The sequence below is a fragment of the Coloeus monedula genome (assembly GCF_965178545.1).
Source record: "Coloeus monedula genome assembly, chromosome: 5".
In the NCBI taxonomy this organism is placed as follows: Eukaryota; Metazoa; Chordata; class Aves; order Passeriformes; family Corvidae; genus Coloeus; species Coloeus monedula.
The window spans coordinates 1,425,663-1,448,404 of NC_138785.1; the positions used below are offsets into that span (position 1 = coordinate 1,425,663).

The following is a 22,742-nucleotide window of genomic DNA, read 5'->3' on the forward strand; positions in this document are numbered from 1 at the left end:
TTGGCTAAGAATCCGTTCCATGGCAGCAGGAGCTGTGCAGGTGGCCTGCCTTAAAAAGGCTGTAGGAAAGGGGAAATTGTTCAGTGACAGGTTGCTTGCAAGGTTTCTGCAGTTTTTTTTCTCTTTTTGGGCAGCCTGCTGTCACATACTTGAGTCTTTCAGTGGAACAAGATTATTGCAAATCGCTCTCTTGTAAATGATTTTGTAACTGAGCCAGCAAAGTTTTCAGGGGTCAGGTCCAGCAATTCGTTTAGTCACGGGTCAGCTGATAGCGAGTGAGCTTGCCAGGATAAGTCTCTTTTAGGGTGTTTATCTGGCCTCCTGTACATACCTGTCTCTCTCTCTGTCTTATTAAATCCTGCATCACTGAATGGCTGCAGAAACAGCAGTTTGGAGTGATTTAAAAGACACGTGACTTGAATAATTTCCAGAACTCCCCAGCAGAGTGTTCCATAATGGCAATAAGTGATATATTCCCACAGCTTGTAGACCCCAGGTGCTAAGCCCTTGTGCAGGGTAAGCACCCCAGAAAGGGCTGCCCTGAACTGATTTTTGTTTTTTTCCAGAGTGTGACTGGAGCTGTAATGCCTGCAAAGGTCCCCAAAGGACTGACTGCCTGCAGTGCATGGAGGGCCACATTCTCCATGAAGGAGCTTGTGTGGAAGAGTGCCCTCCAGCTTTTTTCCAGGAATCAGACACGTGCCAGAGTGAGTTTTTATGGAGCATTACTTCCAACGTGTTGCTCTGCTTGTCTCCCAAGAGCTGTCGAGCTGAACTCTTTGCATGTGTCTCTTTAGGGTGTGATCAACCCTGCCTTCAGTGCCACCAAGCAGACAAGTGCAGCCTTTGCCCAGCTCCGTTTTTCCTCCTGGGCAGTCTTTGTGTTCCCAAATGTGGGCAGAGATACTATGCAGACGAGGCACAGCGCAAGTGCACAGGTAAGCACAGCGAGCTTGGTGCAGGGACCATGGTCAAACGAGGAAGGAACTTCTTACCAACTCTTATCTCAACACTTTGCCCCTCATTTTGACTCTTTTTGTCAGGTAGGTAAGACACACAGAGTGGTGCTTCTGCTCTGACCCTGGGGACAGCTCTGCACACCAGTGGCCACGTTGGTTTTGCAGTGTCTCAGTGGGGCTGTGCTTTCCACCCCATGCAGCTTGTCCTCCCGGATGCCTGGAGTGTGACAGTGGCAGCCTCTGCCACCTCTGTGACAGCACCACGTTTCTGAGGAGTAAGATCTGTGTTTCTGCCTGTGGCCAGGGTTTCTATGGCAATACACGGACCAGAGAGTGTGAAGAAGGTGAGTGTCTCTAAAGATAAAGTGGCCGAGCTGACAGGCTCCTAGCAGCAGATTTTAAAGCCAGGAGACGTGTTCATTCAGTCACATTTTTGGAATTCAGTTCTGTGCAGTTTCGTGGTGGCTGTTGAAAGCCAGCAGCTCTTTTTCTCCAACATTTTGGTTTCATAAGATGTGCATGTACATGGCTTTCTAAGTGAAGGTACCTGGTTAGGTGTGCAGGCACATGTTTGCAGCAGCATCATTTATCATCAGTGTAAAACCAGTGACAAAATATCTTGGGGGAAATCCCTTCTTGAATCAAGTTTAGTTGTTACTTTTCCTTTCTTTATTCTAAATGACTATTGACTAGACTCTCTGCAGGACAAGCCAGAGTGTGCCGGCTTTCAGTTCTGTGATGGGGAAATCAAGGTGGGAAGTGATTTGCCAAAGTCATGGTGGGGATTGGGATGGATTGCAGTCCACCTGGGTCAGGAATGAACAGGGCACCCAAAAAATAGTGGATGCCAACACAGCCCATGGTGATTCCTGCGGTAACACTTCTCCCTTCTTTCCCTTCAGCCAGCAGGCATCCCTCGAGCTCCCGTGTGAGCAGCACCCTCACGGTGGGCATTGGCGGGGTGCAGCCCCTAGACCTTTCCTTGCTGGGCGTGTGTGATCCGGCCGGTGCCTCGGGCCGGCTGCTGTTCCATGTGGACAGCATTCCCTCCACTGGCCGGCTGGTGATGCTGCTGGACGGGCGGGAGGTGCCGCTGAGCCACGGCCGCCGCTTCAGCTGCAGGGACGTGCGGGAGAGGAGGGTCCGCTTCGTGCACGGCAAAGAGGAGCCCAGGTGACTGGAGGGAAGCTTTTTTCTGAGCTCTTGCCTCACAAAAAAATCCTTGTATCTTGAGAACAGGTGTTTCCTTCTTCCTTGGAAGCATTCCTACAGGGAAGCACGCTTCCCACTGCTGCTAAATCAACTACCAACATACTTAACGCTGTACCACAGTGTAACAGGTGGTGCAAAACTTCTCCGTTCATGGTAGAAGAGGTCACTGTGACCCAGCTCCCAAACCTTTTGTACTTTTGGGGTGCAGGAGTCTGTTCCATCTTGAGGATACTCAGCTGAGAGATAAAACTGGCATATTAGTCTGATTCTTAGCACAATTTCTTTATACTGTTAGGTAGAGGCTCAAGTGATGTCACTGCTGTGCTCTCTGGCATAGTTTGCCTTCAGCCATTCCTTGTTTGCCTCCAGTATGGGCTCTGTTAGTACCCTGGAATAATTAGTGGTGATTAGTAGCTGGCACAGCTCACACTGCAAGGATGTAGCAAGGAAGCAGATTGTTCCTGCAGCCAGGCAATAAGCCAGCCATTCCACTCCTGATTTGCATCACCATAAAGCCTTGGCACTAGAGTGACATTGGTGGAATTGTTCTAAATTTCTGGCTGCATAAATCAGGGAGGTCTTTGATCTAAATAAGATCTAAAGAAGACTTTCAGGGTGTCCTGATGCCAAAGGTTAGCTGGTGTTCACCAGACTTCAGGCATATGTTCCTATATCCTGCTTTTTTTTTTTTAGTCTGCCTGGTAGCCACCCTGAAATGTCAGCGTCTTCTCTTGAGAAACAAAGCTACTTTATTACTGAATATTACTCTATTTATTATTTATACTGTTACTTAAAACTTCAAAGTGTTTGGGTGGCATCACTGAAAAGTAAATGGGAAGGAAAAATCCTGGCAAGTCCTGAAGCCAGATAAGTGACATTTTTCTTTAGTGGCAAGTGGCTGACATTTAGAATTGGCACTTTATCTTGGAGATGCCATCCAATGTAGATAACATTACTTAAAGGGAGATGAGGGTATACATATATATATATATATATTGCACAGCTAAAGGTGTTTTATTACCTGTTGTGACTGTTGTGAATCTTCAAGAAAAAATACTATAAAAACATAATTGAAGAAAACTTGAGCTAAAGCTTCTGTCACTGAGCTAGTCATTTCTGCTGAATATATAATATGCTTGTCATTAACGAGTCCTGGAAGAGCACTTCATTAATTTATATTATCCTGTATTTTGGCTTGTTGGGACCTGTTTAGGAAAGGACAGTTTTCCTTGAAGGTCAGTGATCAAGGGTCATTCTCCCACTCTGAGGTGATCAACATTCAAGCATTCTCAACACAGGTAACGTAACAAAGCCTGGAAACGACCCCAAATTTTGTACCATTTGGAGCCCTGGTTTCTTGCAGGGATAACACAGGAGCTGGGCAGAACTTGAGCAGGTGTTCAGATCAGGCAAACTGCACTCAACTCTCCCTTAGGGGTGGCAGCCAAGAGTCAGGTGGAGGAAAGGGACTTGGGGAATTGACTGGAGAAGTTGGCCTGTGTCATTTTGCTTGTGCAGGGAGTTGCAGCTGTGCAATCATAGAGCAATTATCAGCGAGGGCTAAGGAGTCCCTACTGCTCCAATTATCCTTTGGATCTGCTGATGCTCCAGTTCAGCCTCTTCCTGCGGGGCAATTGGGCCAGGATTGATCCCAATGGCAGGAATGCTTTGACACTCAAGTTCAATGCTCTGTTCTAGGACAGCTGGGAATTAAATCAGCATGAGCTATTTCAAGTGTGTCTCTTAAACTTCTCACCGCTTCTTGCCAAGTGTCTGTGTCTCCTGTATTACTGTTGTTTAAAGTCTGGAGCACAATACATTGGTCTCACCCCAGAGGGGTACAGGCACCTTAACAGGGGCCAGGTCTCCAGGGAGGCTTTGCAGCTTGCACTGAGCTTTTTCCAGTGTGGAAAGCTCAGTCAGAAGTTGGGGCTACTTGGCATATCCTTACAAATAGAGACCTTAAAGTGCAAAAGAGAATCTGCTACTCTTAAAGCCCATTTACATCCTCAGAGGGGCACCGAATGACTTGACAGAACTCTTTCAGTGCTGGCTCCTTCCTGCCTCCAAGCCTGGCTTAGCCTCCATCCTCACCACGAGTCATTTATATTCCATATTAGTCATTCCCATAACTTCTGGAAATTAGAAGTGCTCTAGTTTGTCCTTTAGAATAAGACAAACTGTGGGTTTTGATCCATGTGTATATTGATTCTGGCTGGTGCTGAGATCTTGGCTCAGCCTAATCTCTCGTTTACCTCAGTAGGATGTTCACCTAAGTAAGAGCTGCAGTCACTGCCCCAGAATACATAAGTGGGGTTTAATGATAGGAATTTTGCCTGTCGATCCCTAATAACCCAGGGAAGTTGTGCACAGGTGAGGTGGCAGCAGTGGCTCCCCGATGAATGTTCCCAGGGCTTTGACTTTGTCTCTGCGGGATCGCCTCCCTCCTGGGGCGGTGCATTACCCGTGGCAAACGATGTTTATTGGGATCAATGGAGACTGCAGATTGAAACTTTCTTGATGACAAAGAACTGGAGAACTAATTTAAAGCAGCAGAAATATGGTCTCTAGCAGATCTTTGGTATAACTTGAATAAGGCTGTGGGGAGTGTTGGAAATGAAATAAATACTGATGATGAAGACACCCAGTTTTGCTGTCATCTCCAAAGGCTAATGAAGATCAGCTAGAGTCAGATGCTTTCTATATAAAGGTCCTAAGTTTTTGCCTTTTCTAAGCCTAATGTGGCATGAGCATCTGCTTTTCATGTGACTAATTCATTTTAAATGCTAAATATTGTTAGATCTGCCCACCGGGGGAAAAGGTGTGGAGAGTGATTCTCTGCTGCTAAGAAATAGGAGATTTTCAGAGATGAAATGAGCTGATGTCCTTATCCCCAAACTTTCAATTCCAGCCCTTAATCATGATCCAATCTCCCAGGTTCAGCAAACACCTCAGAGCTGGTTTTGTGTTTCAGGCCCCGTACGTGTTCAGGAACGAGCCCCTCCTTGTTGGCAGGGGGGAAACCGGGATGATATCGGAGCTGGTGCTTGGCGTGGGGGACAGTGACAATCCTCAGGACGTGGTGCTGATGGTTTTGGAGCCTCCACGCCACGGGAAGCTGCTTGGGCCCCCTGGGGACTCCGGCACCTTCCGCCTGGCTGACCTGGCGGGCGGGCGGCTGCGCTACGCCCACGATGGCTCCGATAGCCGGCAGGACACGGCTCTGCTGCAAGTGAGCGACGGGTACCACTTCCAGAACATCCTGCTCCACATCAGGATTGCTCCCAAGGTATGCGCTGGCACGTGAACCCTGGCAGGCAGATTGGGAGTCTGGAGGAGCACCACTCTGTCCCTGAGGTGTCACTAATGCTGAGTTACCGACAGGAGAAAGTAGTGGATTGATTGGGTTTTGGAGGTGACCCGAATTTTTGGTTTGCAACAGCTGAAGTTGTGCAGCTTTGGCGATTTAAAGTCCGTAGTTATTTGATGAAAGGTAATAAACGGTAACAAAACAGAAGGAGAAAGAGCTGAAAATGTCTTCATCCCTTATTAATGTGAAAGAGTAACAAAAAGTAGAGCTGTCATTAGAGCTGTCAGTAGAGAAGGCCACAGTTGGCAGTCTTTTATGTAGAGATCTGACACAGTGCCTTCGAGTTCTGCCCCTTGGAAAGGAGTTAGGAGGAGATGACGTTGCCCCTCTTTCGTCCTCTCTGCTGTGTTAGATGTCTTTCACAGCACCTTGGGCAAGAAAATTTGAAGGGAGCTTTGTGAGCACTCCGTGCATCCATGGAGTTCAGCACAAGAGGCACTGATCCCATTTGGACCCTGCAGGTTCTCCTAAAGCTACAGTAGTAATTAATGTTAATTAGTGCCACGACTCACACAGCAGTCTGGGGATGAAAAAGGGATTGCTTTCAAGGCTGGTGCTGTCATTACACTCCTGGAATAAGAGGAGCCCTGCCTGTGGTTTCTTCACCCAGATCGCTTCCATGGCCCTAAGGAGCCTGAATAGGATCAGAAGGAGTGTGAAAATGCTTGGACACCACTCTTTGTTGTTTGTAACACCTTTTTTTTCCACCACTCTTGATTAAGCAGGTTCTTGTAAATGCCAGTGAGGGTGAATTGCTGAGAGTAGTTTCTTTTATTATCCTGTTTTGTGCTTCCTTGTGTCTCCTTATCATTCCACGTTTCTCTGTGCAGCACTTGACTACAGAGAAGAAGGGTGGTGGTGACAGAGGTGAGAGCAGAGCAGCTTTTAGGGCTTTTTCCAGTCCCTTTGGTTGCTAATGGCTGCTTTTCCCATCCAGGCCCTTTGCTGAAACTGTTGCAGTATGAACAGAGACATGGAAGCCTGTCTTTTCTGAGAGGCCAGGGGAAACACGGAAAAAAGGGCAAAAGATGCTTATTTTAGGGCCACCCCAGACCTCTAGAGATCCAGCTAAGAGAGGTCTCCAAGGTATTTGCAAGGCAGATGACCCTGCCCTACCTGGGAGCAGGTAGCTGACGCACGGACCGGGGAGTTTGTGAGCCTCCCTGGGCTGTCTGAAAACACTTTTCCTGGGCTGGGAATTCATTCATGTTAAATGTAATTTTAAAATAGATTACCAAGCAAAAAGGGTTGTCTCATGAGTCTGTTCTTATTAACAAGCAGCATCAAAGCCATGTGGGAATGGTATTACAACGTGCTGGATGGGTTTGATGTGGCCAGTGAAGGAACATTCAGTCATTTAGTGACCTAAAAGCTGAAGGTTTCCATGTTTGTAACAAAGCCACAGTGTAAGTGGAGTACAAATTAGGTGGGTGCACAGCAGACATGTCAAAAAGGAGGTGGGAAATCATCCTTTAATGTGATTCCTTTCCACAAATATCTTTTTAGCTCTCTCCCCTGTCTCTGTGGCAGAGATCCAGAAGAACACAGCAATGAGTCAGTTATCAGTTTGGGGGCTGATTATGCAGAGTAGTAAATGAGGAGGAAGGTGATCCCTTAGATGGAGTAGTCAGGATTTTGGCTGATCACAGAGGTCAAGGTGACCTGTAGCCACAGCCAGTTTCTAGGTGAATGTGCAGAAATCCAGCAAAGAAGTCGCATTTACAGCAGCTGGGGTTATAAGAAAGAACCATGGCATAGAAGAGGTCACAGGGATTTTGGTGACCTGTCCAACAAAGCAAATTAGAGCCAAAGAGGGCTGATGTAATCCTTGAATGCCAGAGTAGTGTTGCTGAAATCAATGGAAACTGTAGTGAAACCACTACTTCAATCCAGTCCTGACAACCACATTTCAGGAAGCTTAAATTAATATTGGATAAATATTCATTTCAAAGAAAAAAAAAAAAGCCACAGGAATAGTTTGAAGGTTAGGAAACCCACCAAATAGCAAAAGGCTGGTGGATGCTCAGAGAGAATGAGGATGGTGGTAAAAGACTAAATTTTGGAGGGAGACTCAGGTCAGGAAGGTTTAGGGTCAGCAGCAGGAAATTAGAAATTAGAGGACAAGGTCAGTCCTACAGGCTGGGAATTGGGCCTGAGGGATACAGATGAAGGATCCACAACCATTTCTTCAAGCAGACAACCAGGATGGAATGCATAAGAAATCCCAGAATACTCTCCTTGATCCTTTTCTCTTGAAAGTCTGTTTCCATCAGAGCAGCATTGCTGACGTTCCTGTCAGCCTTTTCCTGCTGTCCCCCTGCCTGCAGAGCGACAGGAGCCCTCGGCTGGTGACCAACTCCATGGTCTGGGTGCCCCAGGGAGGCATGCTCCAGATCTCCAAGACAATCCTGCACGCCGAGCTGCCCGGTGCCCGGGACTCCGACATCACCTACACCATCACCAAGGACCAGCCCAGACACGGTAAATCCCTCTGGAGCTCTGCTGGCAAAGAGCAGCACCCTTGCATGGTGTGTTGTGCACAACCAGTAGCATTTGGGGGAATATTTCCTTAGAATGGCACACTGGGTAAGTGCTGCTAACCTCATCTTTTTCCACTTCTAACGGGCATACAAAATAACAAAGCACTTTTGCCCTTCCTGATCATCTGTGTTTCTCCAGTGGTAGTGGAATCCTGGCGTATTTACAGCCCTGACAGAGCAGAATCTTACTGCTAAAAGATAATCCTCCACAGTGAAGGTCTAGTTTGTGGAGCACAGAGTAATATCTATGTCTACAAACTGCTGAGGAAATGTTTGCCTTGAAGAGTTCCCTACATTCCGTGACGTTTGATTTAATTTGTCCCAGAGGAAGGGGTTGCCAGCAGAAACAGGGATATTTGGTGATGTTTGGATCTGTAGATAATTAGTGTCCCCAAATTCCTTTTGAGAGGTTCTGAGCTCAGCTCTCAGAGCAGTGACTTTCACCAGCAACCCCGTGCTTAGGGAGGATCTTCTGGGCACAGGGTAAGGGGGAGTGTGGAGGGTTCCAGGATTTGAGACTGAGCGATAAATGGAGAAAAATGGGATGAAAAAGAGACGGTGTCGTGTGGAGGGAAAGGAAATATGGAAAAAGAGAAAAATGGTTTTTTCCTACTCAGCATCACTATTTTCTTCATGAGAACCGTGTCTTCGAATAACATATTTTGCACTTCTAAGAAATGACACCACATTTAATTTGCTGTGCTGGAGAAAATTAGAGGATCCCTCTAGCAACATCCCTGCTTTTTTTTCCTTTTGCTGTGAGGACAGGCTGGTTTCCATAACAGATGCCAGCACCTGATGGAAACAGAGATAATGTGAGTTTTGCAGTTTAGAAGAGAAGTAATTAATTTGTATTCCCCCTTTAGTTTTCTGCAGATGAAGGTCTGTCTTCTCGTTTTTAATAAGCATTTACATGAAAACAGGAATTTTTCCCTGAGGAGCTTGTCTCCTGCTGCCTAACCCTAACTAAAATTTATAATCCTGCGTTTGTATCACCATAATTATCTCTACTGTGATTAATTGCAGTAATATAAACAGGTTTGTAGCTGCAGGTGAGGAAGAAGCAGCAGAAGTCAATGATCTCCAAAATTTTATCTAAAATACTGTTTTGCAGAAAGGGAGGGAAAAAATAAGAGAGAGAGAAATGTGGAGAATTGGTCCTGAATCCAGGAGGGCTTATCTGCCTAACTTAGTCTGTGACTAATGGGAAAGATAATCCTACCTGTAGAAAAGATATAATTTGATTTTTAGCTTTTTAGGGGAACTCCCATGAGCAAAACGGTAAGATTTGGAGTGTAATTAGGGCACTGATAAAGGAATTTTAGCCCAGAGTTCAATGATCGGATGGAAGTGTGATATTTCATCTTGCTGAATTACTCTTTTTGTTGCTCCAGCTTTTCAAGGGTGGTTTGGGGAAATGAAATGGGAGAACTTATGATGGATGTTTCACATAACAGAATGATTAATTACCAGTCAGCAGAATTATCAACCTGTTTAATGGAATTAATTAACAAGATTTCCCAATGTCACTGGGATGTCTCAAGGTCTGCTGATGGCTTTTGGGAACTCTGTTGGTATTTCTGTCACTTAACACTGCATGGAAAAAAGCTCTGGCTGGGTGGGTATTTGCCTTGGCTGCTCCTCAGTCGGTGCAAAGGCACCTCTTGCTCCCTGTGTTCTCCCAAGTTCCTCTTTGCTTTCCCAGGGGAAGTGGTGCTGCTGGTCCCGATGCCAGCGGACGGCCCGGCAGACTCCTGGCAGCTTTTACCTGACGGAAGAGCAGCCTCACCCACCACCTCCTTCACCCAGCAGGACATCAGTGATGGCATCGTGTGGTACAGGCACTCTGGAGCTGAAGTAGAGAGTGACTCCTTCCAATTCCAGGTATTCCTCATCACGTTCCTGGAAAGATCACATGGCAGTTCTCTGGGGTTTCTCCACTTGTGTGTTGTGATTCCGGGTTTTAAAAATGACACAAACATGTGTGTAAATACATACTGGCAAATACACCATCCCCTCATAAAACCCATAGTATTTACACCAAGTGAAAAACGTTGCAAGTGCCTTTTTAAAAATGGTGCCTTTTGCGAGCCCCAGAGGCACACAACCCATGGTTTCTAAGCTAATAATTTAATTTTGGCTTCAGAGCCCTTTGTCTTGCAAACAGACCAAAAGGTAGAAATACTCCCCAGCAGCTGGGAAACTAAAATACATCCCCACTCCCCGCAGGTTTAAGAGCTGTAAAATTCCTCAGACAGGTCCTTGCTGTTTGCTGGGAGGGTTTCACAGCCTCCTGTAACTAAGCCTATGTGAACACTAACATGCAGTGTTTGTTACATCTGGTTTACAAGGCAGAAGCAATTACTGTAGCACCGGAGAGGCAATTAAGGTAATTTCTAAAGTAATTAACATAAGTGATAATGAGGAATTTGTGAGCGTCAGTGGTGAACAAGCTAATCTTTGGCTTAATTGCTGCATTCCTCTTACAGACTATGCATTTTGCATGAGTTGAGTGTTTGGGTTTACCATCTCGGAACAGCAGCAATAATTGTACAGAGAACTAAGAAAGGGAGCTGGGAATACCTGGTCGCATCAGGAGACCATGGCACACCCCTGTCCAAGCCTTGAACCTTGGGCTGGGACATTTCAGGGCCAACATGTTGTTTTCATCAGTATTAGGACAGAGCAGGTGGCACAGAAAATGGCTAAAATGACATCATTCCTTTCATCAGAACTTGCATTTTTATGCATTTTCTAGAAATGAGGCTTCATGAAGTCCATTCCTGCTCACAAAGTGCTCTCTGGAGTTCCAGAGCACGCTGCCATCCCTACAAAGAGTTAAAGCCATTAACTGAGTCTATCCAAGAAGGGAGCTGTATTTCTTTGGGTGTTTACTTCACCCCAGGACTGCTGGGAACATTTGCAGGTTCACTTCTAGGGAATGGTTCTGGTCCTCTGAATTTTTACCAGTTTCATATCATTTGCTTTACATGTCTTTACTGCAGGCTTGCAATTAGGAATTAGATACGCTTGACTTAATTTTTTGGTGCTAGAGTGGAAAATATATGGAAATATTTACGAGTCTGTGAAACACAAGTGCAGCCCATCCTGAAAGCTGTTGGGATTGCAGGGAGTCACTGCCAAGGGAACATCTGAAACTGGTCTAGAAATCACTGATCCATTCACATGATCTTTCCTCCCCAGGTGTCCAGCTCTGCCAGTCCACAAACCAGCTTGGAAAGCCACGTGTTCAACGTTGCTGTTCTGCCCCAGACACCCAAAGCCCCTCAGCTTTCCCTCGGCTCCTCTTTGCACATGGCTGTAAGTGATAACACCACACAGATGGCTGGAGTAGGAACGGGGAAAAAAGACAGGTCAGAAGAGTAAGTGGGGTGGGGGGTGCAGAAAATACCCATGAAAAGTCAAAGAACTCAGTATGAAAAGTGATGAACATACAGACTGGAAAGGAGAAGGGGAGAGAGAAGCAAAATCAACATTTTATGGAATTCTTACCCTTTCCTGAGAAGCCAGGAGGAATGGCAAGAGAGAAAAACTGTGGGTTAGACTGGATTTTGCCAGTGGTTCCACTGTAAACTTGATCCAAACTGTAGCCCACCCACATTAGAAAGTTCCCATGCGTCATTCTGACCTCAGGAACGCAGACCATAATGCATGTGGAAAACTTTCAGATACTGGAACTGAATTACCTTTTCTGGCAGCATCAGCTCTGGGAATGACCATTTGGATGAGAGTGGGCTCTCCAAGGTAGTTCCTTCACCAGCTGTGTTATTTGGAAAGATGATCTTGGGGTTTAAAGTTGGTTTTGTGGGCTCTCAGACTTTGGTGCAAGCCTTCCCTGTGTGTCCCCATCATGTGTGGGTGAAGTCCAGCTGTCCCCTCTAGTTCTCCTGTTCTGCATGCCAGGTGTGGGACCAGGAAAGGCCAAAGGAAGCGATGGGAGAGGGATCGGTGAAAAGCCTGTGGCACAACAGCCTTGTCAAGGTTTAAAATAGTGGCGGCCTTTCCTGGGTGATAATGAAACATGGTCAGGCTGCTACTTGGAGCCATTTATCTTCCTGCTCCTGACTTTTTGTTGTTGTCATTATTGACAAAATTGATGGGAGAGCTGTCTGGCAGAGCCACACGGCGCTGGGTTTTATAGCTAATTACTCCCCACAAAATTCAATAGGGCCGTAAAACACATTTTACCTCACCACCTGCGAGTCCCACCTTTGGGAGAGACAAATAGGCCTTGGAGGCAGCGAGGAAGAAACATAACCTTAAATCTTTCTGTCAAAAAATTGCACTTCCCTGCCCCAATGTGATTGAGTTCTGTTCATTTGTCTTCAGACTCCTTCAGAATGAGACTTCTAAAGCTGAAAGGAAAGCAGAATACTTTGAGTCTTCCCATCCCTCTAGTCTTGACTTTGACTTGTGCTGCTGAGAAAGGTCAAGGGAAGTTTGGTGACTCTTTGGTTAAAGTGGACACAACATCTGTATTGTTTTTTCTTCAATCAAGTTAACCTGCTTCCCCTGTATCGATAACCTTTCATGTTCCAAAGCGGATTGTTTAAGTGCCCATACCCTTAGCTCAGCTTGTTCTCTCCCTGTTTTGCTCAAGATTATGAAATGAGCTGGATGCTTTTCATACCCAGCTGAGCTGTTTGATTTGGTGACTTCTCAGAGCTGTTAATTCTCCAAGATTAAGGTTCATGAACATGTGGAAATTAACTGCTTTTGGGCACTTAGGTCTCTTCAAGCAGCACTGTAATTCCTTTAACGCCTTGCCTGCCTTTGGTTCGTGATAATCTTGTTATGGAAGGACCAGAGCAATTTTAGACAGGTTTAAAACAAAAGGGAGAGCTTTGGTTCTTCTATATTCCAATGGAAAGGGCTGAGTCATCCGCAGGGTTTCCTTTAAAAGAGAATTCAGTCCAGCCACATCAGACTATATGAGAAAACTACATAGACAATGAATTGCATGTTCATCCAGGGAGTTCTTGATTGAACTAGGTTTTCCTTTCTCTCTTTTCAATTGCTATAAGCCAAAAGAGAAACCCAACCACCTGTGAGTGTGGAGGTTGTGTGCCTGCAGGGGAGAGGGGGTCAGGTTTAGGTTTAAAAAGCTGGGCCTTTACATTCAAAGACTGTCTTATATTTAACTAGAGCAAAGCAAATTCTCTTTCAATGCATTTTTGGGTGAATCTTCCCGTGTCTCTGGCCTTGATGCTCATGGTCTGATGTGTTTATTGAGGTGCTGGAGGACCGTGTGACAGTGATTGAGCCCCATCACCTCTCCTTTGTAGACCCGGAGATTCCCAGTGAGAAAATCCTGTACAACGTGACTGTCCCTCTCCTTCCTGGGCAAGGCAAGTGAACCTGTTGCTGCTGCGTTAACTGCCACATTTTCTGAGCACATCTCTTTTTTCCCTCACAGTATCATCCTACGGAAGCACCTCTTGATCCATTTGGCCTCCTTCCTTAGCTTTTAAACACCTTGCTCCTTAACCCCATTTCTTTGGCTTCTTTAGAGTGTGCTGCAGAGCTCAGTTTTTGCTACTGGCTGCATAATATTGAATGTTGTGTCCTGTGGCTTTCTGCTTCCCACCTCTCCAGTGAGAGGTTGCCTGAAGAAACGCCTCAGTGAGCAATCTCCATTTAATTTCTCGCGTCCCTAGAGCCCATCCCTGATGCAGTTGCATCTGTATAACTTGTTTTGCAACTGGTACGAAGAAGTACCTGGGGAAAGCAAAGGAAGCTGTGGAATCAGATGGAGAAATTAACCCCTGCTGGTAATGCTGGTGTCTCTGCATCCGTAGGTATCGTGGAGCACAGGGACAGGCCTCTGTCCCCAGTCAGGTACTTCACCCAGGCAGACATAAACCATGGCAGGATTGCTTATCGCCCGCCGACCGCCGCTCCTCACCTCAGGGAGATCATGGCCTTCTCCTTCGCAGGTGAGCATCCCAGTGCCCCTTGGAGGGCTGGGACAGCCAGCTGGACTGCTGGTGTTCCTGCTTGGTGAGGAAAGACTCCTGCCAGGTTAAATGTTAGCACTTGTTTTCTCCAAAATCCTCCAAATCCACATCAACACGTGCTCTCCTGTCCTGACCACAGTCACTCTGTGCTTGTGTTTGTCCCCCCAGGTCTCCCAGAGTCCGTGAACTTCCGATTCACAGGTATGTGAACCACTTACTCTTTCCTGGCCAAAGCATTTTTCATCCTTCTTTTGCCCTTCCCATTGCCTGTTATCCCTTGGCCTTTGTTCTGCTGCAGGCACACCTGTGGGCACACAGTAGGAATTTCTGGAAATGCACGTGCCTGGGGAATATTAATTCATCTGAGTCCCAGCAGTGTTTTACAGAAGCTGATCTGCAGCTTGCTAGAGACATCTTCTTCCAGTGGCTGCCTGGAATCAGTCCTAAAAGCCTGATTCATTCCTGTTTTCCCCCAAGCGCGAACAAGGAATTTTACGCCGTCATATTTTTTTAATACAGTGTGGAGACATTTCTGCAATTAAATTGCCACAGATAAGCTGCTTCCTTGTTTAATACATCCTTTTGTTTCCATGTGCTTTCTAGCTTCCACCAGCAAGGAGAAGTCCATGTCCTGAGTTAGGAGCACACCTGTGGAAGACAGGATGTGCACACGTACACACACTGAGTTTTAGAAGTTACCTTTGTCTGCTGGAGTTGAGTTAGGGGCAAAGATAAATGCTCTTGGCCGCTGTGAAGTGTGAGTGTATCCATAGACCAAGGTGTTGCCTGGAAAGGTGTGGGCTGGTGATTTTTGTACAGACAGGTGAATTTCCCAGGTGAAGAGTCCCTGCAAACCCATCCCTGCGCTCAGGTGTGGTTCTGTCTGTGCCTAGTGTCTGGCGGGGAGCACACGACCCCAGAGATGGTGTTTGTCATCCACCTGCTCTCCGCTGAGCAGCAGCCTCCGGTCTTCCAGATCGCGGCCCCGTTCCTGGAGGTCAGCCAGGGGGGCAGAGCCACCATCGGTGAGTGGGGTGCGTGGGGCAGGGTGTGGGGCTCAGCTCGCTGCCAGAAGGCCCAAGTTCACTCACACAGGGGTCACTTGTGAGCCACTCTAGGAGGGAATTCCCTGATACAACCTGAACATTATCAGGGGACAAAATATTTCCATGAAACCCACAGCTCTTGGGCTAGGGCAGCTCCGGAATTATTTTACTTGTACTCACTGAATTACGGGGTTTTTTTGGCTCCATTCACACAAGCTATGCTCTCTTTCCCTGGCACAGGGATCCAGTTGGCTGTGAGTGACACAGATACAGCTCCTGAGGGTCTTTTCTTTGAGCTGGTGAAACCTCCCCATCATGGCATTGTGCTCAAGTACAGTGCAGATGTGCAGGAGCTCATGAGAGCAGGTGAGTGGAGTAAGAGTTTCCCTCAGTGCAGGAGAGGAGCCAGCCTGGCTGGTTTAGCTGACCAGGAGGAGACAGATGCCCCTGGCAGATAAGGATACATCCATAGGGAAGCCTTATCTAGCTGTGAGCTCATGAAGCAGCTGGGAAGAAAAGGAGGATTGGTGCCCTCCTTGAGAATCACAAGGAGTCGCTGTGTCCCTGGAACTGGGAAAGCTGCAGCTTTTCCTCTGCCCTGCCAGCTCCTTAATAAATGTCCTCATAACTCACAGCCCTGGCAGGATGGGATTAAATGCCAGTTTAGTACTTGATGAAGGTCATTTGAATTGGATTCCTGCTCTGAACAGAGTGTTTCTGACTTGTGTGTCTCCTCCCTGGGAAGGCGACACCTTCACCTACGAGGACGTCACTCGGAACGCTCTGCAGTACGTGCACGATGGGTCAGCAGCAGCAGAGGACAGCATGGAAATCTCTGTCACCGACGGTGTCACCACAGTCACCACAGTGCTGAGGGTGGATGTGTCCCAGCTGGATACCCATGGCCCGCAGCTGGCCCAGGGCTGCTTGTTGGCTGTCACCGTGGCCAGTAAAAGCTCTGTGACTCTCTCCCGACAGCACCTCGCTTACACGGTGAGTTTTCATCTGTTTCTAAACCCAGGGAATGCTGCCAGCCCCCCTTTCCTGATCCCCTACACACCTCTCTGCTGTCAGCATGGATTCTGTGTAGAGAGCTCAAGTTTTGACTGCTGCCAAAAAGGGGATAACAGACTCTTTCATCCCACAGGGATTTAAGGTTATCCCCATTTGACTGTAACAGAGGTGAACTGACATGCTAAACATGAGAACCTAGTTAATCCCAGATTTTTCTATCAAACAGACTTGCTAATAAAGCACATGGATTTGCTAAGTGTTAATCCCTTGAAAATTTCAGCCCCCTCACCCACCTTCCAAAAGCCGGGTTCTTTTTCTGGACAGATTGGAAGGGGGAAGGACTAAGCAACCCCAAGATGCTGCAGTGCTTGAGGTAGCTTGAGCTGGTCCCAGGGGTTGTGTGCAAGATTTGTCCTGCTGGTGACATTCCCAAGAAAGCTGCTTTTGTCCTTGCAGGTGATTTAGCAACCTGCTGAGGGAGGAGAGATCGCAGTTCAGGTGTGAGGCTGGAGAGACCTGAGCTGAGAGAGGCTGGCTGTCAGAGAGATGACTGGGAACTTTTTTTTCCAAGGCATCAGTCTGGATACAAGTCTGGAATCTGTCCTGTCCTCCTGTTAAGGAGGAAGGCTGACAAGGGAGATGCTCAGGTTTAATCTGAGTAAGAGGACAGATGGGAAAAGAGGATTTCACTCCTGACCCATATGCTCAGGATATGTTGATTTCTACTTTGGGTCTTATTTTTTAACCACCCAACAAAACTCTTCTAAGAAAGATGACATCTGTGTTGTGATACCATAGAGGTGATTGTATTAATGTGGTTGAAAAGAGACAAAATCAGCTTTTAGATCAGTGTGAAGTACTTTGAAAATGAAAATACCAGGTTTATTTCTGGGAGACTGTGTTAATGTGATACAAGGGCATAGAGAAAGCCTTTCTGAGATGAGAGAAAATGAAAATACATTTTGTGGTAGATTTTTAAAATGTCAACCCACTTGACTCTCTTCTCATCAGTAGACTTCCATTTAATATTCATCTGTGGGTCTCTGACCCAGCTAAGCAGATATAATTCCCTATAAAACACTTACTCCTCCTTCCACTTTAGCAAAGCAATGCCTAATTTTGCCCTGTTTTGATTTGGTTTGTTTCTTCATGTTTAGGACAACAATTCTCCCGACTCAGAGATACGAATCCAGTTGATATCTCTGCCAGCCTATGGAACCCTCCTAAGGATGTCAGGCTCCCACCATGAAGATCTTTCCAAGGTTTATAATTTCACCATGGAAGACATCAACAGCCAGAGGATCAGGTAGCAAAGGGCACTATTCTCCTTCAAGGCATACTAGTGAAAAGCTCAGTGGGCTTTTCCCCAGGGATCTCTGGTCTATTTAGAAGAATTCAGGGAATGAAATGTGAAGGAGGGTTGGGAACTGAGACACCACCTCTCTCCAAGAGGACTGCACTCACCCCTAACTGCAGGGATGGGATGCATTTGCCTGGGGGTCAGTGAGACTCCCTGACTCCCTGTGTCCTGATTCCACAGCTACTCCACCACGTTTGAGACCAGCAATCAGCCTGTTACGGACATCTTCCACTTCTCTGTTCTGGATGCTGACAACAACCGGCTGGACAGGCAGATGTTCACCATCACCATCACATCTGCCCCGGCACTGCCCGCACTCCTCGCCTTTGCTGACCACGTCACTGTGAGTGGCTGCCCAGGACACTGGGAACGGGAACAGCAGTGGCTTACATGGGAGCAACTGAACAGTTTTCCTGGACTGGGGGGAAATCACTGGAAAAACCAGGATGTTGGTCATGCAATGCAAAGGGTGAACAAATCACTTGGAGGCCAGAGGAGGCTGACAGTCCATCTGCATCCCTGAACCTCATCTGTCCTAGTCAGGAGCTGGCTGTCCCTAGGGTGTCTTCTTGATATCAGTGGAGCAAGTCAGACTTATCCCCATCCCTATCCCTATCCCTATCCCTATCCCTATCTCTATCCCTATCCCTATCAGCAGCTTGTGTGTAAGAGTTGAGCAGAAGACAAGTCTGAAGACACCTGGTGCTTTGGACTGACACACAGCATTTCACACTCCTTATCAAAGCCTTTGGAAGTCATCTCTCTCCTTTCCAGCTTTGCATTCCCCCTCCCTTGCCTTCAAAAGGCTCTCCTCAACAAGGAATGCCAATCTTGCCTTCCAAGAGGTCAGCATGACTCTGCCAGTTCCCTTCCTGTCCTGATAAAGAACTCACAGGCTCCTCTTGGAGGCCAGGCAGTCTTTGTTCTTCCCGTATCACCTCACCTCCCTGCTGAATTCCTGATTAACAGACCTAGGGGAGGATGGGACAGCACTGCAGAGCCCGGGCAAGCCTTCTCCATGGAGGCAGCCTCGTTCAGTAAGGATTTGTGTTGTCTGCTGTTGCTTTCTAGGTGGATGAGGGGGGCAGGGTCCCGCTGCTGGCTCATCACCACTTCACTGCTGATTATGATACTGCTGCCAAGGAGGACCTGAGGGTCACCGTTGTCACTCTGCCTGTGTATGGCTATGTCAAAAACACCAGGACAGGTAAACTGCTTGGCTCTCTTTTCTTCCTCCTGGCTGGTTTGTGCTCCTAACAGGATCACATCTGTCATATCCCATGGAGGGGATCACTTGTGCTGCATCTAAAAGTGCAGCTTCCCCACTGCCTACTCCAAGCAGATGTTGCTTCCCTGCCACAAGATGTAGAAAGGAACATCCCTCCTTCTGCAGCCTTCACAATGTGCCTTTCTTCCCCTCATGCTGCTGGGTTTATGTTGAGTTTACCAGCCACTCGAGCATCCTTTCACCAGTGATGTTCTGGTTTGCAGGCGAGAGCTTTGGCCCGCAGAGTGAGTCTGCAGGGACCACAGATACATCCTTTTCCCTTCAAGATGTTCTGGAGAACAGCATTTACTACTTCCAGAGCGTCCATGAAAGCATTGAGCCCACAAGTGATGTTTTCAGCTTCTATGTGAGTGATGGCTTCAGCCAGTCAGAGGTGCAGAGCATCAACATCACAATCCAGGTATGCTGGCTGCCAGAGCCCTCTCCTTTCACACAGACACTTTTCACGGGCAAGCTCTGCTCCTTCCTTTTTGGTATGTGGGAAGGGGATTAGAGGGAGATTCCTTTCCCTGGCACAGGCACATAATCTACCTGTGATGCCCAAGGACAGTTGTGCACTGTAGCTTCTTCCCCATGGCTTACTGCTCTGGTGTCTCCTCCCTCTTGGAAGCAGCCGTGATGCTGGATAGCTTTGGAGGGACATCAGCAGTGGTACTGTCACTTGGAAGCTTGTATTTCATTCAGGTGGGTCTTTTCCCTGCGTTCATTTTCCTTTCTCTGGCTGCGTGCCTTTGTGCAGCGGCAGAACGACGAGCCCCCGAAGATGGTGCTGGAGCCTGTCCGGGTGCAGGAGGGCTCAGCCGTGGTTGTTACCAACGCCTCCCTCAGCCTGCAGGACTTGGACACCCAGAGCAGTGAGCTGGTCATCGTGGTGAGCCAAGGTCCTGAGCATGGTACGTCCTGACAGGCGGGGGGGTGAGGGACAGGGCGTCTTTCTGCGTCGGTGTCTGTCTGTCTTCACTGTGTGCGTGTGTATGAGCCCCTGATGTGAGAGGGGAGCCTGGCATGTGGGATAAAGCACAATTTGGACCAGGACTGTGCTTGAGGACAGCCCTGTTCTTGGAGAGTTGTCCCTCGCTCTTTGTGGGATAGGAGAAATGGGGACTGCATGCATTTCCCTGGGAAGTTCCCTGCCGTGTTCCCCCACTCCCTGCAGGCAGGTGGCACCTCTGCAGTGCCAGAGGCAGGCAGGGTGTCAGGTGAAGGCTCTGTCCCCAGCAGGCTGTCTCGTCCCCACTGTTCATCCCTCTGCTGTTTGCCAGGTCAGCTCCGCAGAAGGCAGAGCGCGGCAGAGCCCCCGGAGCAGGGCCAAGTGCTGTCCAGGGGCTCCTCCTTCACCTACCAGGACGTTCTGGATGAGCTGATTGTTTACACTCAGAGCGGTGCCACGGCACAGACTGACGAGTTTGGCTTCTCCCTCACGGACGGGCTCTACACACAGGCAGGGAGGCTGGAATTCTCCATGGAGCTGCCAAGGAAGCAGCCACTCACGGTAGCTGTCAACAGGGACCTGCAGCTCCCAGCTGGTACGGGGACAGGGCAAGAGTGGCATTGCTTGGTGCTGCTGGATGATCCAGCCTAAACCATTTGCTTTGCTGGGCTGAAGCTGACTGTGGGTTTGCTTTCTCTGGTGCAGGCTCTGCAGCTCCGCTCACAGCTCAGCACCTGAAAGCAGCAGCTGGTCATTCAGGGGACACAACCATCAGATTTGTCCTGAGGAGGGACCCCAGCAGGGGCCAGCTGCAGCTGACCACTGCCAATAGTCCAGTCCAGATCTCTGCCAAAGGACCCCTCAAAAGTTTCACCCAGGCTGATATAAACAAAGGTGAGAGTGCTGGATTTTAGGTAGTCACGGCAAGTGTATAAACCAAGGCTGGTTTAGGTAGTGCTGCGAGGAGCAGGGAGTTGAGGATCCTTATGGGTGCCTTCCAGTTTGAGATATTCCGTGATTCTGTGACCTTTATGAGAGGGGGACAATGAGCTGAAGTAGGGAAGGGAGAAGGAAAGAAGTAAGAGCAGGCTGTTATGTTGGAGCAGAGCCATGTATCATTAAATTTATGTTTAAAAGTCTCTCTCAGCAGGAGAAAAAGAATAAAGAGAGAAAGTAATGAAACCCAAATCCAGGAGTTCTGTCAAGCCCCAAGTGCCGCAGCTGATGGTGCCAGCCTGCTTCCAAACCAAGAATTCAATGCTGCAGCCTGTAATAAAGCATCTCTTTTCTGCTGTCCCTCTCTCCAGGGCACGTGGTGTACAGCCACAGGAAAGGGGATCCTGGCGGAAACTTCCCCTTCACCTTTGATGTGATGGATGCAGATGGCAACAAACTGACAGACCAGGTTTTTTATATCCATGTAATAGGTAAAAAGAAGTGCTGAAGTTATGTTTTCTTTGCTGCACAGCTCAGGCCTGCTCACAGATTCCCATCCCACATGTAGTGCAAGGGAAAACGTGGTTCTTGAGATGCAGTTTTGATGCGCTGTCAATTCAAGGGCCTTTGAAGTGAGGGGCATGGGGAGATTTTGCAGATGTAAGGGTTTGTTCTTTGGCTTCTGACAAACTCAGTGAAAAGATTGAAAAATTCCCCGTAGTATCTTCATGCTGTTTAGATTGTCTTTAGGACATTATAATGTTACCACCCCTGATTAATGGCAAGGCCCAGAGTTCCTGTTTCAGAATTACCAAAATGTTTGTGTGTGTGTCGTGTTTTGCTTGAGCACAAGTACCTGAGGGAAGAAGTGTGTCTGTCTCCTAACTCAGCTTTGTGTTTAACCCTTCCAGAGGACAGATTTCCCCCCTCCATCATCACTAACAAAGGGCTGGTGTTGGATGAGAACTCAGCAAAGACAATCACAACCCTCCAGCTCTCAGCCACTGACCAGGACAGCGAGGCCTCCCAGCTCCACTACAAGGTCACTCGGCAGCCCCAGCTGGGGCACCTGGAGCACGTGGCCTCTCCAGGTGAGCAGGGATGTGTTGGGCCCTTGGAGCAGCAAGACACTGGAGGCTTTTGAGCCCTAAACATTCACTGCAGGAAAAACGTGCCCAGAGGCAGCAGCAGCAGCACAGAATTCCATTTCCTGTAAGGAATCAAGTGGCCATTAGCCCAGAGGGTTGCAGAGTAAGGTGAGTGGAGGCAGAGCGGCCCAATAATCCCAGCTGAGGATGTATTCAGTCTCTGGGCGAGTTTATTGCTGCTTCTGCATGACAGGAAAACCTTTGGCCTTTGCTGTGCAGTGCCCCAAAGAATCCATCCCTTAATGCCCATGGAAACAGCCCATCTTGGTGAACAGACAACTTGCTTTCTGTCCCCCTCTTGGCCAGTATGTCCCTTGATCCCTAAACCCCAGCCTCTTTCCCTAGCTGTGCTTTGGAGGGAGGAAGGGAACTGAACTGTCCACCGAGTTTAACAGGAAGCAATGCTGGGCTGTGTTGGTTGTGCTGGATAATGAACTCTGGTTGTTCAGGGAGGAACTCAGGTTGTTCAGTCCTGTGGAACTCAGCAAATAATTACCTGCACATGTGATCTGAATTTCAGAGCTGCCTTTTGTGCCTGCTGACACTGTGAGTGTGCTGCCCCTCTCTGATGAATTAATCTAAATCTATGCTGTCACATAATATACTCTTCTGATTTTATTATACTCATCTAAGATTATATTTCTTCTTAGCTGTAGATTTCTCATTAACATGAGAGTAAAGTGGAAATATCTGCTGTGTGTTTTCAAGATGCAGACAGTCCCTGTACAGCTCAGTTTTAGCGTGTGGTTTGCCTCATCTTCTCACCAAAAACGTGTTGAAAGGGCAGGAATAATGAATGAGTTATAATAAGCAAAACCCACGCTGAGAGTAAATTAAAAACTTGCAATATTTTTGTCTACATTGCAAACTAAACAGTGAATCTTGCACTTTGGAGACTTGAATTAAGGATTTTATTCCTCCTGTTATTTAAAATGTGATGATCATTCTGATTTCTGTGCT

General features: G+C 47.6%; 1 protein-coding gene across 1 annotated transcript in view; it reads left to right on the forward strand.

Moving 5' to 3' along the window:
* Window positions 1–22,742, forward strand: part of FRAS1 (Fraser extracellular matrix complex subunit 1) — a gene marked incomplete at its 3' end in the record, with an annotated part of 109,301 nt that overhangs the window by 69,789 nt on the left and 16,770 nt on the right. Inside the window, exons 23-46 of the mRNA XM_082281605.1 lie at window positions 567–707; window positions 798–938; window positions 1,160–1,303; window positions 1,862–2,132; window positions 3,385–3,469; window positions 5,146–5,460; window positions 7,869–8,022; window positions 9,787–9,965; window positions 11,286–11,402; window positions 13,336–13,450; window positions 13,901–14,038; window positions 14,228–14,260; window positions 14,953–15,084; window positions 15,346–15,471; window positions 15,851–16,098; window positions 17,277–17,425; window positions 17,660–17,822; window positions 18,551–18,686; window positions 18,971–19,167; window positions 19,507–19,660; window positions 20,030–20,293; window positions 20,404–20,592; window positions 21,006–21,125; window positions 21,546–21,725. Of these exons, the coding sequence (XP_082137731.1) occupies window positions 567–707; window positions 798–938; window positions 1,160–1,303; window positions 1,862–2,132; window positions 3,385–3,469; window positions 5,146–5,460; window positions 7,869–8,022; window positions 9,787–9,965; window positions 11,286–11,402; window positions 13,336–13,450; window positions 13,901–14,038; window positions 14,228–14,260; window positions 14,953–15,084; window positions 15,346–15,471; window positions 15,851–16,098; window positions 17,277–17,425; window positions 17,660–17,822; window positions 18,551–18,686; window positions 18,971–19,167; window positions 19,507–19,660; window positions 20,030–20,293; window positions 20,404–20,592; window positions 21,006–21,125; window positions 21,546–21,725 (3,891 nt within the window). The remainder of the gene's footprint in view (window positions 1–566; window positions 708–797; window positions 939–1,159; window positions 1,304–1,861; window positions 2,133–3,384; window positions 3,470–5,145; window positions 5,461–7,868; window positions 8,023–9,786; window positions 9,966–11,285; window positions 11,403–13,335; window positions 13,451–13,900; window positions 14,039–14,227; window positions 14,261–14,952; window positions 15,085–15,345; window positions 15,472–15,850; window positions 16,099–17,276; window positions 17,426–17,659; window positions 17,823–18,550; window positions 18,687–18,970; window positions 19,168–19,506; window positions 19,661–20,029; window positions 20,294–20,403; window positions 20,593–21,005; window positions 21,126–21,545; window positions 21,726–22,742) is intronic.